Genomic DNA, 13,889 nt, shown 5'->3' on the forward strand with positions numbered 1-13,889 from the left:
CTGCTCCATATAGATATGTCGGCACTGCATTCCATCACAGAGAAGATCACTTAGCAAGAACATTGGTAAAAACAGTAAAAACAGCTCTTCAACCAAGACTATGATAAATTCAATGTCAAGAAAAGAAGCATTGTGAACCTTGGAGCTTGTGGCCAATGTCAGCAGCCACAGACTTGGCAATCCCAGCAGCTTGGTCCAGGGAAGCTTTTGCCATAGGATGGAAGCAGATATGGTCGACGACTCCAAGTCGGGGATGAGTTCCAGAGTGCGTCTCAAGATCAATAGACTCAAATGCTGCCTTGACCATCTCAAACACAGCATTACTCAATGGGGTTACATCAGACAATGAGTCCGTGGCGAGAGGTGAAACAAGTGTATATCCAACTCTATTGTAAATCTCATCCTTGAATTTATTGATTACAACAGCTTCTGGATATGCTTTAGCTGCTTGCTCAATCAATGCTAGAGAAGTGGGATTTCTGCTTTCGGATATGTACAGCTTGCAACAAGCAAGCATAGACTTGAACATCTTTGGCTGTGTCACCCTGCTTTGTACGTATTGCATGAAAAAAATATAACTTCTATGCAGTAAGAAGAATATCCAAATTGGGTTAGCTAACCCAACCCAATTTTTAACTTATATCTATAAGAGCTGCGGCCAGGACTGCTCAGCAAACCCATAAATCAGTTTAGCTAAGCATAACCTAAGAACATCTCTGATCCAAATTCATAAAATTAGTGTCGAAAAAAATTGCAACAGAGAGATGTGCCAGATTCTTTTACCATTATTCTCTAGTAGATTTAACGATGCTAGAAAACGATTAGATTGATCATGATTTCTCATTAGTTATGTTCTTTTTATCTCAATAAAAATATATTGGTCAAAATTAATGAAGGAAAGATATATATGTTTCCACCAAACTGTTAGTCAACAATGATAGGCTATATGTCCCAATCTCAAGGTGACGAAAAAATTCACCAAGTTCTAGATACTTCTTTTTATGAGTCATCATCAGTGGTAGGACCAATAACAACATCATCAAAGAGAGGGACTACAAATAGGACTTTTGAAAAAACTAAGAGTACACCTAAGCCAGAAGCAAGCACAAACTTAAAGTGGAAAAACAACATATTACAAGCAACACATTACAACCGATCAAGGCATTGTGCATTGGTTGGACACAATCACAACTCAAAAACTTACATTGTCCAATTTGCGGTCCAACACTTTTAATCCTGGGCAATGAAGGGTTTCTCTCTAGTCTATTTCATCTTCCATCTCACATATGAATTATAGTCCAACAATGTGATGATTTGCAAATTCATCACCATATTTACACAGCAAGAGCAATCTGCTGTGTTTAATGTGGTCTCCGATACAGCACTGCAGTTATGATGGTATAAGAGTATTTACAAGTTTCACAAATTTAATGTGTCAACAAAACCCAACTGGTCACTTTGGCAGCTAAGCCTCAAGCAGGTGATTGATTGGATCACAGTTCAATTGCTGACTGCAGTTTAATAAAAATATATGATAGAAAAATATTATATATATATATATATATATATATATATATATATATATATATATATATATATTTGTGTGTGTGTGTGTGTGTATATGCCTGATTGCTTTGAATTTGATTGGCCTGGTTGATGCCCATGGTAAATGAACCTGTGCTCCTGTCCTTGAATTCCTATATCAGAAGCTATCTACAAGTTCTTAAATGGATTTACTCCCTCTGGGATTGAAAGGAAGACGATGTGGAAGATCATTGTTCTCAGAGACTTAAGTTATTGAGGAAAATGCTGCGGAACAAGCCCCCTAGTAGATAGTTCTTGCATCATACGGGATGATTCTTTAATGATCTATCATGTCTTAGTGAAGAATCTACGCAACAACTTTTTCTTGCTGTCATCTTAAGTGCGTATATATGTTCTCTTTTCCAAGGAAAAAAACACCAAATTGAGATTTCAATTCCTTACCGTAAGCTGTTGGAGATCCAGAATTCTGTACCTGCAACCTACTAACAGTTCCCCTGCATTATCTCTTCACTTGGTTCAATCATCAGCAGTGCTCCACAATAAAACAAACCTTAAATTTCTACTCCCAATTTCATCGTGGTAAACGTAAATTGCAATTCTTTTCGCGTAGCTTGTTCGGGTGTATTGTATCAAATCAAGCGATGCTCAATAAGTCATGGAATAATTCATGAATGAACGGAAATCGCCACAGCCAAAACAAAAACAAAAACAAAATAGAAGAAGGAGAAGAAGAATAGCCCTCAAGGAAAGAAGACAATAAGCATTGCAATAGCAAACACGTAGACGACAGAAGGAAAAAATATATATCTAAAAAATGGAAAAACAAAACAAAAACACTGACCTCGCCGTAAAGGAAACTTGATGGCCCGTGCTTCACCGGCGCCACCACCACGTCCCTGCGGCTGAGAACCACCACGGTGCTCGTGGCGGCCTTCTATGGAGCGGCAGCCGGTGAGTCTCCCGGCTAAGCGCTAGAAGGCGGCGACGGTGGACGGGTGGTTCAGAACAACCGGGTTTGTTTCTCGAGAATTGACTATAATGCCCTCAATCTTTGTCCACTTGATATCTATTGACCTGTAAAGTTTTGGTCAGTTTTGCTATTTCTCATTCTGTGTATTTTAGTCGTAAGAGCCATAGCAGAAACGTTGGATGCTGTGAGTCGTCTCCGGTTCGTTTGGTTCGCTGGAAAACCGGACGGCTCAATTTGGTGGCAGAAGATGAGATTTTGCTTGGTTCTTAGAATCTCGCACATAACAACTTGGATCATGATATATAAATAAATATGACTCAAAACCATTATTATATAATAGCAAATTCCAGCTATAATAATAAATATTCAAAGGTAAAAAGACAAGACAAATAACATAATAATGAGAATGACAAAACATTGGATCTTCACCGCAGCCTTCCGAGGAAAGGGATGATGGTATGAATTCGGAGAAGCATTATTGAAAATATAAGCTTACTACATCAATGCAAAAACACAAGCTGGCCTTCCCTTATCGCCCGCCCCTTGCTGTCCTTGGAAGTTGAAGAAGACACCTCCATTGTCAAGGTATGTATGATCTCGATCTCGATCTCGATCTTCGTTCTTTGCTCTTATCATTTTCTGTAGTTAAAAGAGTTGTGTGTTCTTGATCTATGATCTACTTGTCCCGCTGATGCCTGTCACAATTAATTCTCATTGAACTGGAAATATAAACAGTGGGATCTGGAAAAAGTTCTGTTGTTTCTCAGAACAGGAACAAACAGACCATTATTTTCACCTGATTCTTCGCCTGGGCTTTATGTTGAATTTGTCACTTGCTGCTAAGTGTTGTTCGTCCCTGATGGTTGTTCTTCAACAATTTGAAGCTTGATTGATTTTTCGTAGGTAGAATTTTACAAGGTTAGGGCCAGAGAGGTGGCGTGGCCTCTTCATCTTTATTGCTTTTATTTGCTACACCGCTCTGATCCATCTTGTCGTTTTCCTTTTACATTTCATAAATTGAAACAAGTAGCATTAATCCAATGTTCTATCAGAATTTCTGGACTAACATTGGGTATAGTACTTGCGAGTTATGTACAACAGGTTGCAGAATAGAGAGTATACCTCCTCTGATTAGACACGGAACCTATTTGCTAGTCTCTAGTTTACCCATGAAACTCCCAAACAAGCCTGATGTGAAAGAAGAGCTAAAGTGCTTGTAAGTCTCTATTTCACTGTTTTTTTTTCAAAAAAGACTTGATTAACTATATCAAACCGTTACAAAAGGCATTTCTAGCATCGGAGCATATCAAATGGTCCGGCCGAGAGGGCCATTCTCCTCTCGAAAAAAAACGAAGACCTCATGTTTTTATCATGTCTGTCTAGCCGATTGGCTGCTTCATTCCCTTTCCTATACACATGGGAGAGACTATATACATCAAAAAGATCTAACAACGCCCACAGACTGAAAATTGCATTCCTAGTGTGCCATGAAATAAGTTATTTATGTAACAGCACATAAATGAGGATCTCGGAGTCAGATTCAACAATAACTTTTTGATAGCCATCCGGCAACACGGCTTGGAGTCCCACCAGCACAGCCATTGCTTCGCAGTACAACACCTCCCCCTTTCCAAAAACCTGCATCCATTGATTATTAGATTAGCATCATTGGTGTTTTTTTTTTCCGAAAAGATAAAAGTTATATTATTGAAAGAGATCTAGTACAACCCGTGCTAGAAAGATCAGCACTCCTAACTTGGTCTCCTCCCATCGAATCATCATAGTTCAGCTTAACCAATCCCACCTGAGGAGGGAACCAATAAACCTTCCGAGGGACAGTCGCATGTATACTGCCATCAGGAGTTTTAGCTATGTCATAAGCCAAGGCTGATCCAATGACTAGGTGAAATAAGTTGGAAACAGTCATTTTAGAATTATCATATAGGGCCTCATTACACGCCCTCCAAATCCACCATAACCCTGTGGCACTAACAGCAGACAACCTCAATCCAGGCTCCCCCCAGTTGTGAGCCTTCAAAAATCTGATCACCAATGCACCATTCGGATGGGTCAGAAAGGTTAATATGAAGTCTTTGTTCCAGAAATTGCCTAAAGGACACAGAAAAGTGACACAAGAAGAAATAGTGCTCAAGAGAATCAAGAGCTGAAGCCCAAAGAAATAGTGCTCAAGAAAAGTGTCCATTTAAAAGACAATTTTGTTTACATGAGGACTAAAAAACTGCCAAATGCCTCTGTTCCACTGTTTAACTAGACAATTTTGTTATCCAAATGAGACATAATGAATAGTATGAAGTGATATTGTTTTTGAGGAAGCTTTACCAGAGTTAGCCTACATGGTTTGGTTTTTCTTTTACCTTCTTTTTGACTTTGAGTTTTAGCTTTCACAAGGTTCTTCATAATTTGTATATTTAGAGTCTCACCTCAACAAAAGAAGGATCATTTACCAATTGCAAATATTACATATATTCATTCCTTTGTATAAAAAAAAGAAAAAACAAAGCAGTCAACCTCTAACTCTCACTGTTTTGAGGAGCTTGTATATGTTTGCAACTTTGAATGGTCAATTATGAAACATTTGCTACAGGGGTACACACAAATTCTTTTAAGAAAAGGTCATGTAGAGCTAAAAGGTGATATCTGGTGGCTGCTAATTTGGAAATTTTATTTCATTTAGTCCTCACATTAAAATGAAATTGAAGCTTAATCAGTTATCAGCATTTATAATTTAAAGAATTTGCAAATAATATTATTCATTGTTAATAAAAGTGATATCTGGTGACTGCTTATAGTGACATCACTGTTAATCCAATCAGCCATACTCTTGTCCTTCTAGCACAGGTCATGGTTTGTCCCTGTCTCACTCTATGTGGAGGAATTTTTGGTGGATTTGGGACTGATGTTTTGAAGGACTTATATAAAGAATGCAAGTCCCATGCAAGCAATATTATATTTCACAAAAAGAAATTCAAGAAACTTAGTACAGATCGAGGCTTTGAGGAGCACAAGGATTGGTATACAGCGAAGAGTAGAGGAAGGTGAGTAGAGAAGTGAAGATATTTATGATGAAGTCACCTTGTGGGTAAGTTAAGTGCATGAACTTGAGGAACAATATAATGAGATTGAGAACCGGATTGGAGAGGATATCAGATGATTTGGGAGGAGACTTCCTAATTTGTCATCCCACTATAAGATTGGAAATGAGGCCACCAAGATAGAATCTGATGCTAAGAAACTCCTGGACAAAATGAATTTCCAGAATATTTTTCATCCATGGCACTCAGCGTCCATTGTTCCCATGCCCATGGGAGACTTTATGGCCTTTGGCTCCACAAGGGATGCCATGGATAAGGTGATGAATGCATCAGCTGATGACAATGTGCACTCGATTGGAATATAATGGTATGGGGGGAGTAGGCAAGACAACCTTGATGGAAGAATTGTGCAGAAGGCTGCATGAAGAATAAAAGTTTGATGCTGTAGTCAAGGTGCTGGTATCACAGAATCCAACCATAGCTCACATCCAACATGGCATTGCTGATCAGCTGGGCTTGCAAGACTTCGGTCCTAGTGAAATTGCGATTAGTTTGCTGGCTAGTAGGATGAAGAAGGAGAATAAAATTTTGATCATGCTGGATGACATATGGGCTAGGTTGGAGCTACGAGAAGTTGGAATTCCTTGTGGAGAAGAGCACACAGGCTGCAAAATCATACTAAGCTCTCGTAAACTTGACCTATGCCATGTTAAGGAAACTGATGTCTCGGTGGAAGGTGCTGTCTTGTCTGAAGCAGATTCATGGGAACTTTTCAAAAGTAAGGCAGGAGATGTTGCCAAGTCTCTCCTGATATAGAACATGTTGCAAAAATGGTCGCACAAGGGTGTGGTGGTTTGCCATTGGCAGTTTTTGTGGTCGGAAGGGCATTACAAGGATACAAGGAGAAAGGTGCTTGGCACGATGTGTTATCGCAACTCAAGCAATCCATTCCTACAAACCTGGAAGGTGTGGAGGAACAACTGTTCAAATCACTAGAACTGAGCTACAAACAACTGAAAACTGCTGAATTGAAAGTGTTGTTTCTCTACTGCTGCCTGTTCCGTGAGGACTACGACATCAGCGAGGATGAACTTACACGATATGCAGTATGGGAGAGCCTTTTAATTGATGTTGTCACTTTAGAGGATGTGAGAGAGTGCATTTTTTGGTTGAGAAACTGAAGTCTTCTTGTTTAATACTGAATAGTTTGAAGTTGGGATGTTTAAAGCTTCATGATGTGGTGCAAGATGTGGCTGTATACATTGCATCCAAGGACGACAAACATTTCCTTGTTAAAGCTGGACTGGGAATGAGAGATTGGCCAGAGGTTGAAAATCTGGAAGCATGCAAGAGAATTTCGCTTATGTACAATGATACACATGTCATTCCTGAACATCCAAATTGTTTCAGGCTGGTTTTTCTGTTGCTGAACATGCACCCAAACACTAGTGGTGTACCAAGCAAATTCATTGAGACAATGGCAGCACACAATGTTCTTGATCTGAGTGACACTGATATTGAATCATTACCCTCATCATTGAAGTGCTTAACAAATCTAGGGACGCTTCATCTGGACAGATCTAGAAAGCTGAGGGATATTGGTTTGGTTGGGAAACTAAAGAACCTCAGAATACTTGTCTTGCAGGACTGTCGTAGCCGTAAGTTGCCAGATGAAATAGTTACTTTGGTGACTCTAAAACTTTTGGAGATTTCAGATTGTTCTTTACTGGAGATGCCAGGTAACTTGATATATAAGCTGACTCGATTGGAAGAAATTTTGCATGAAAGGTTACAATGTGAGTGAGGCTCTGCTTATGGAGGTTGCTTCTTTGTATCGCTTGGTCAGACTTGAGCTGTTGTCAGGGAGGCCCAACATTTTTCTCAACATCTTGTTGTTCCTCATAATGTTTTGAAGGACTTGAGCCACTTCATTATTTATAATGTTCATGACTGGGAATCAAAGGCTTGTATACACCAGAAAAACTTCTTTCTAAAGGGAGTGAGCTAATCAATGAATTGGGCCAAGCATTTTCTTAAAAGAACCGAGGAATTAAGGCTAGATGACTGCCACTGGGCTCTCACAGACTTGGCAGAGTTAGATGGACAGTGTGACTTTGCATGTGTGAGGTATGTGTTGTGAACTGCCATCAAATGCAGTGTGTTCTTAAGTCAACACAATATACTCCATCAAACGCATTTGGTGAACTTGAAAAGCTCTACCTTTGGAACATGAAGCATCTGGAACAGATCTGCCAGGGGCAACTTCTGGCTCAATAATTTGGAAAATTAAGAACTATTGATTTAAAAGGTTGCAAAAAGATGATTGTCATATTACCGCAAGAATTACTTCAGAGAGTGCATTCAAGTCTGGAAGAACTTGTTAATGATTTTGCTGGGCCGGAGGCAATACTAAATATTGAAGGGCTTCCACAAGGATCCATTTTGCTGCCAAATTTACGAACTGTAAAACTATTGAACATGCCCAATTTAACCAGCTTCTGCACTGGAGCTGTTCCTCGTGGAAGCCTGCGGAACCTCACTCTGATAGAAGTAGCTAGCTGCACGAAACTGTGCTCTCTGTTCTCACAGACATTGAACTCAGCTTATTTGAGATTGCTACCATCAGGTACTCTTACAAACTTGAAGAAACTAAAGGTGTCAAGGTATCAGTAAATTAAAAGTAACCATGAGCTCCAACACTTAGAAAGATTGGAGATAAAAAATAACCACTCAATGAAGGTGATTATTCAGAGGAGAATAGTGTTGTGTTATAAAAGGAGGTTTTCCCCATGCTAAGGAGTGTTCCTCACTGAGTTGCCCAAGCTGAGTTGTTTCTTACCAAAGAGAGCCAGGAGCCAGAACTTTGGATTGACCATCACTGAAATATGTGAAGCTGGAGGTTGTTCCGAATGGAGGAGGCTCCCTAATCCCTATTGGCCTACAAAGTGCAAAAAAAGTTGAAAAAGGTGCATGTTGTAGGACTTGAAAATGCCGAATGGTTCCACAACTTGGAATGGGAAGATAGAAGCATCTGTTCATGCTTTGAAGTCAGGTAAGAATTTCCCATGCATTCCTCTCGATCAAATTTTCTTTTCAAAACTTAAACTCTCATCATTTAAAATAATTCTCTACCTCTAAAGTTTGCAACCAAACTAAGTCCAAAACCCTAACATGTCTTCCTGCTTAGATTGATTAATAAGCAAGTATGATTCAGTAAACTACACTTTGTATAAGCTTTAAGACTATTTATTGCATCGTCCCTTTGTTTGTTAAGAAATTCTAACCAAAACTAGGAGTATCTGTGAATGAACCAGTAAAAAATAGCCAGGCATCGGTTGTGGTACCTGCCTCCACAAATGCATCACACTGTGGTCATACTAAGATGATAGCTTTTCTCTTTTTGTCTATTTGATCGAGCTACTGCATTATTGGATTTTAATTCAATGCAGCCAATCCGATGCTGAAGATGGATAGGTACGCGTGCATGTACTGGAGGATGCATTCTTTAGTGTGGTGTGAAGATTTTACAAACACTCTTTACAAGTTTTGGCAATAATTATAGATCTCAATAAATGATGATAGAGTGATCGAGCAGTTGGTTATATTGTCCAATTCAGATAAGATTTATCTCCTCGTTCTCGAGTGGTGAAGACATTTTTCTGGTGTGTTTTTGTGCTTGTTTGATCAAACTTTATATAGTTCTTGTGAATCACAAAGCAGTTTGTGGCAAATACCAGTTTGCCTCTGTCTCTTTCCTTTACAAATGTGATATCTAAAATAGCTCCATGGTGGAAAATAATGCAGAAATGAACCTATTCACGAATGTAGTGATTTCTTCGGTGGTGTTTGTTCATGTTAGCTATTCTTTCAACCCATTTAAAAATGTGCATTTGGTGACTAAACATCTTCAACAATGGACACAGAAAACAATTTATTGGGACTAAAAGCACATTCCTCCTACACTTGTTTCGACATTTAAGCTACGGTTTTCTGACCTGTATCAAAGACCAACTGATCGATGGTGTGCAAAAAGATTCAGTAGATTTGGTTCTCTGACAAATTCACATTAATTCCTAGGACGACAATTTCGAAATCTAATATTCTTGGCAAAAAAAGTTGATATGGAAGAACACACTAAGAATCTAAACCCCTCTGGAGAAAAGAAGGAAGAAGAAATGTGGAACAAACTTTGCATCTGCTGTAGTCTTTTTTGTTTCATCCGCTTCAAGCGAGAAACCTCGTAAGCCCAACCTTGTGACCGGTTAGCCTGACGTCTTGTTGAACTTGCAGCCTGTATTCTCCAAAGCTGAACTTTCTGTAGATGGCTGGCAGTGCACTGCTCTGGATCAATGTTTCTTTGGAGGGGCAAACGAAGTAGGCCACCGAGAACCTCTCGAGGTGTGGATTCGACATGACTCTGTGCTCCACACTCTTGTATAAGCCATTGCTCCAAGCCTGCATTTACATAAAGCAGCATAGTCTTGTTAAAGGCTTTGGTGTGGCAGTCACATGAACACTTGGTTGATTCTGCCGAAGCACAAAACGTCTCACTGTTCCAGCACTCATTTGTTGTCTCCCTTTCCACTTCCTGAACCTAAAACTATCATATTGAGAGATCTTATTTCATCTTGCTTCCTCTGTACCGATGAAACTAGCTATCTAACTACAGGAAATTAATCGTAAGGGTTGTTGGATCACTAGGAAGTATTATTACCTGGAATAGATCGCCGATGTTGACGATCAGGGCGTTAGGATTAGGCTTGACGGTGACCCATCTCCCAGCCTTGTTCAACTGCAGCCCACACACCGTGTCTTGGCACAGGATGGTGAGGAAATCACTGTCAGTGTGAGGAACCAACCCAAACACTTCACCGGGTAGTGGGCATGACGGATAATGGTTGAGTCGCAGATAACACGAATTGCGCGTGCAGTTTTCCTTGATATACGTGCCATCGCGTCCCAATCCTTCTGCAAGTGTATCGACCAGTTGATTTGCCAGCTGAGCCATTGCCGCAGAGAACTCCTCTATCACACACCTGCGTTGCAGTACGAGATGGCCATTCGAGCCATTCCCTGTTACTTCACAATACACGCATCTATTGATCGATGAAAGTTTCAGAAGAATTACTCGACATTTTGCATTTAGGACTCGTGCTGTTCGGCGTCCAGAATAGCATTCATGACATAAAGATAGAGATGTAAAAAAATGCTTTTTATTATTATTATTTTTTTATTTTAATGGCAAGAAAACATCCTTAACCTAAAACTCAGTTTAACGACAAAAGAAGTTTTGCAATGACTTTTTAGCTTTGATGCTGAGGCTTTTGTGTCGCTAAAGGTCAGTCAGTCAGTCATTTCTTATACGATCATTATTGATTTATTTATATATATATGTGAGATATGATTAAAAGAAGTCAAATGACTGACATATGTTTTGATCCACATATTAATAGTTTAAAATTCTAAATTTCTCATCAAGTTACTAAAATTAATAGGCCACGAACGCTTTCAGAAAGAAAAAGTAGAATGAGAGATGTAATAACAAATTAAAACTTGAAGTATGATAGATTTCATGTTCCGCTTCACCTGAGAATTTCTTGAACTTCATTTAGGAAATTAATTTTGAGAAAAATCAAAGCTTAGAAACCCATGTTTATGTTAGGAAATACCTGTTGGTGCTGGTTCTTGCAAGCTTGTTCGCGGAAGACACAGGAATATGATACGCCTCCGACCACGACAGCTGCTTCAGGCTGGTCGCCGTGGGTGTCCCCCAGCGGTAGCTGTCGTCGGAGAAGTCGAGGACCTTCTTCTTGAACGGCTGCCGAAACATCTTTACCTGTTGTCGTCGCAGTCTTGCCAAGAGACTGTTGGACACGCCATGGTTCACTATCTGGAAGAAGCCCCACTCCGTGGCGGCAGTGATGATATCTTGCTTGCATTGCTTCGCCTCGAGCTTGCTGTTTAGACGGCTGAGGTCGACGAGCGGGAGGTCGCACTCCGCCGCCAGTAACTCGGCTTCGTGGTTCATACTTGCTCGACTGCTAAAGAGGCTCTTGTAGGTGGCAAAGAATGGTGGATTAGAATCCATCACGGTTGCACTGTGATCTACAGCAGCCTGCGAGGAAGGCATATATAGTGTGAAGCCGAGTGCTTAGCAGGTAGCAAGTGGTAAGACCAGGCTCGTTTACACGGCAGGACCACTTCCTTAGAGAACCATGAGTTGGTAAGACGTAACGTACGCAGGATAATATTGCACTACTGAAATGTAACGAGTAGTAGCATGTACACCGAAAGACCCTCCTCCCCATATTAAAATGTAAAGGATTTGAGAGTTAACAGTAAACGCAAGGGTTCCTTAAAGATAGTGATGTAGGAGGATGTTGTGAAAGAAAGATGAGAGGCTGGATTTGACTTCATCGATGGAGCCAAAAGCCGCATTAGCATCTCCATTGCAGGGGAACGTGTTTGAGGGATGCGCCTCATAATTGCCCGCCATTGCTTGCGCCTAATCCTCGAGTTCAAGGTTTTCTGTGCCCCAACCCGACGCCACGTGGGACTTGAGGCTGCCGTGGTGCACGGACATGGCCGATCACGCGACGTTACTCCTCTCGGCGACTTGAAAGCACGTGGCTTCCTTACATGCTCTGTCCGACAGAGGCAACCTCATGTGCTGGCCATACACAAAGTTCTACCCAATCTGCTTTCCTTTGTACGTCTATTTCATATATAAGTGGTATATTAGTCTATTATGTGGTATGCCCGTGGACAGGCAATACGAGTTCAAACGAATATATTTTTTTTTATCTGAAAACCGGGAAGAAATGAACATAGGTGATTAGATTTGAAAGAACAGCATCATCAGAACGAAGATTAGGAAATTGTTCAGCGAGAAAAAAAGAACGAATGGTTTGGGTCAGTTTTGACTGCGAAGAATGAAGAACTCTGCTACTTGATTAGTTGGCTGAATCAAAAGTAGGAGTAGTAGCTTCGAGATGATGTCGTCTCCCAAAACCCCAGTCGAGTGAGGCTTATTATGTCCGTGGATATCACTGCATCGGCACCGTAGTATATTATATTATATTATATTATATCATATTATATTAGATTGTAGGATCGAGAAAAATCATATTAAGAGTAAACGAAAGGATCGGAAATTTTCCAAGTCCCAATGAACTGACAGCCGTCTTCGTCCACAACTCGTTTTTACGTGGTATACAGCCGCTAGCTACTCCTTCGAATAAAGAACCATTCTCAACTTTCCGGAAACAAACAGAGATGTAAACATGAAAGCACTGCTTGCAAAAAGATTTTAAGAACAGTACCTGATCGAGCTCCTGTGCTTCTGAAACGCTTCTCATGTTCTCCATTCTTCTCGAGGACACACTTGTTTGGCTTCCTTCAACTCACCAAAGAGATGACCCTTTTATCTGCTTATGGAAACAACGTATCGGAACTCTAGTACTGGAACATAAACCGGTGGATGCTAAGACATACACTGCCTGCAAGGTATTTAGAAATAGTACCTGATGTTGTTCCGAAACAAGACCTTCAGTCTTCCCAAGGCAACTTCTTCAGCTTCCTTTGCTTATATAGAGATTGCATCGCAGGATAAACCAGTGAAGAAAAATGTTCGGTGGGTCCGCAAATAGCAAATAGTGAATGGCAGCCCGCTGACAGAGCGCTGAGAGCTTATCGGCCCTCTTTCATGGGAGAGGGAGTGAAGCCGTCGCTATCTCCCCCACCGAGGCTTTCCACACGCTTCACCCACGGCTTTAACCCTGATGAGTTCATGAGATGAGCAAAAATTGGATAAGGATGTTGTCATTCATACACACCAACTACCTCACCGATGGATCGCTTCCCCCATTCATGGAAATGCTGGTAAATGGTGCTGCTTCTTGCTAGAGCGGTGGCTTTCCTAATCCTACCTACTTAATGTGTCGTTTACTGCCTCAACGAGTATGAACTATTTGTGTAACAAATATTGTCACCAAGCGTAGTCTGGATTGATCAGTGATGAGTTTGAATCCCCAAAATTAATGTCCAAAAGAAACACCCTCCTCATGGCATCACAAATGGCACCGAACCCTGTTTGAAAAAGGGATATTTAATGTCAGGTCGCAAATTTGTAGTCTGACATCAAAACCTCCTTCTTCTCGATAATTTATCAACATAAATTTTGGATTTTAGTTCTTTAAGTCTAGGGCTCAACAGTCTATGATATTGCAAAATACCATCTTCACGTATGTATGTATGTATGTATGTATGTATGTATGGATTTGCTACATCTCCTCCATCTAAAATAAAGGAGCAATCCATGC

At 40.4% G+C, this 13,889-nt stretch overlaps 2 protein-coding genes and 1 pseudogene across 3 annotated transcripts in view; 1 reads left to right on the plus strand and 2 right to left on the minus strand.

The window, feature by feature from the left end:
• Window positions 1-2,545, minus strand: part of LOC135615274 (uncharacterized) — a 3,177-nt gene extending 632 nt beyond the window's left edge. Inside the window, exons 1-3 of one of the 2 annotated variants that reach the window (XM_065113539.1) lie at window positions 2,387-2,545; window positions 139-545; window positions 1-24 (exon numbers count right to left, since the gene is read on the minus strand). The exon at window positions 1-24 is cut by the window's left edge and continues 632 nt beyond it. In XM_065113539.1, the coding sequence (XP_064969611.1) occupies window positions 1-24; window positions 139-529 (415 nt within the window). In that variant the 5' untranslated portion in view covers window positions 530-545; window positions 2,387-2,545. Of the gene's footprint in view, window positions 25-138 lie in introns of both variants that reach the window. The other variant, XM_065113538.1, reaches the window with a different exon arrangement.
• A 3,455-nt stretch (window positions 2,546-6,000) lies between these two features.
• Window positions 6,001-9,233, plus strand: LOC135613931 (disease resistance protein At4g27190-like; annotated as a pseudogene).
• A 210-nt stretch (window positions 9,234-9,443) lies between these two features.
• On the minus strand, window positions 9,444-13,234 carry LOC103988738 (gibberellin 2-beta-dioxygenase 8). Its single transcript, XM_009407369.3, has 5 exons — window positions 13,092-13,234; window positions 12,891-12,995; window positions 11,238-11,683; window positions 10,283-10,604; window positions 9,444-10,023 (listed from the first exon to the last, which is right to left on the minus strand). The coding sequence occupies exons 2-5, from the start codon at window positions 12,933-12,935 to the stop codon at window positions 9,793-9,795; spliced, it is 1,044 nt and encodes a 347-aa protein (XP_009405644.2). The 5' UTR covers window positions 12,936-12,995; window positions 13,092-13,234; the 3' UTR covers window positions 9,444-9,792.
• Window positions 13,235-13,889: the final 655 nt, after the last annotated feature.

The sequence above is a fragment of the Musa acuminata genome, chromosome BXJ2-6 (assembly GCF_036884655.1).
Source record: "Musa acuminata AAA Group cultivar baxijiao chromosome BXJ2-6, Cavendish_Baxijiao_AAA, whole genome shotgun sequence".
Taxonomy (NCBI): Eukaryota; Viridiplantae; Streptophyta; class Magnoliopsida; order Zingiberales; family Musaceae; genus Musa; species Musa acuminata.

Excerpts from the sequence above, each read along its gene's own strand:
- LOC103988738 (XM_009407369.3), bottom strand. The coding sequence starts at position 12,935 with ATGGAGAACATGAGAAGCGTTTCAGAAGCACAGGAGCTCGATCAG. Across the intron at positions 11,684-12,890 it reads AAGCACAGGAGCTCGATCAG|GCTGCTGTAGATCACAGTGC; the intron begins GTACTGTTCTTA and ends CCTTCCTCGCAG. Across the intron at positions 10,024-10,282 it reads ACATCGGCGATCTATTCCAG|GCTTGGAGCAATGGCTTATA; the intron begins GTAATAATACTT and ends ATGTAAATGCAG.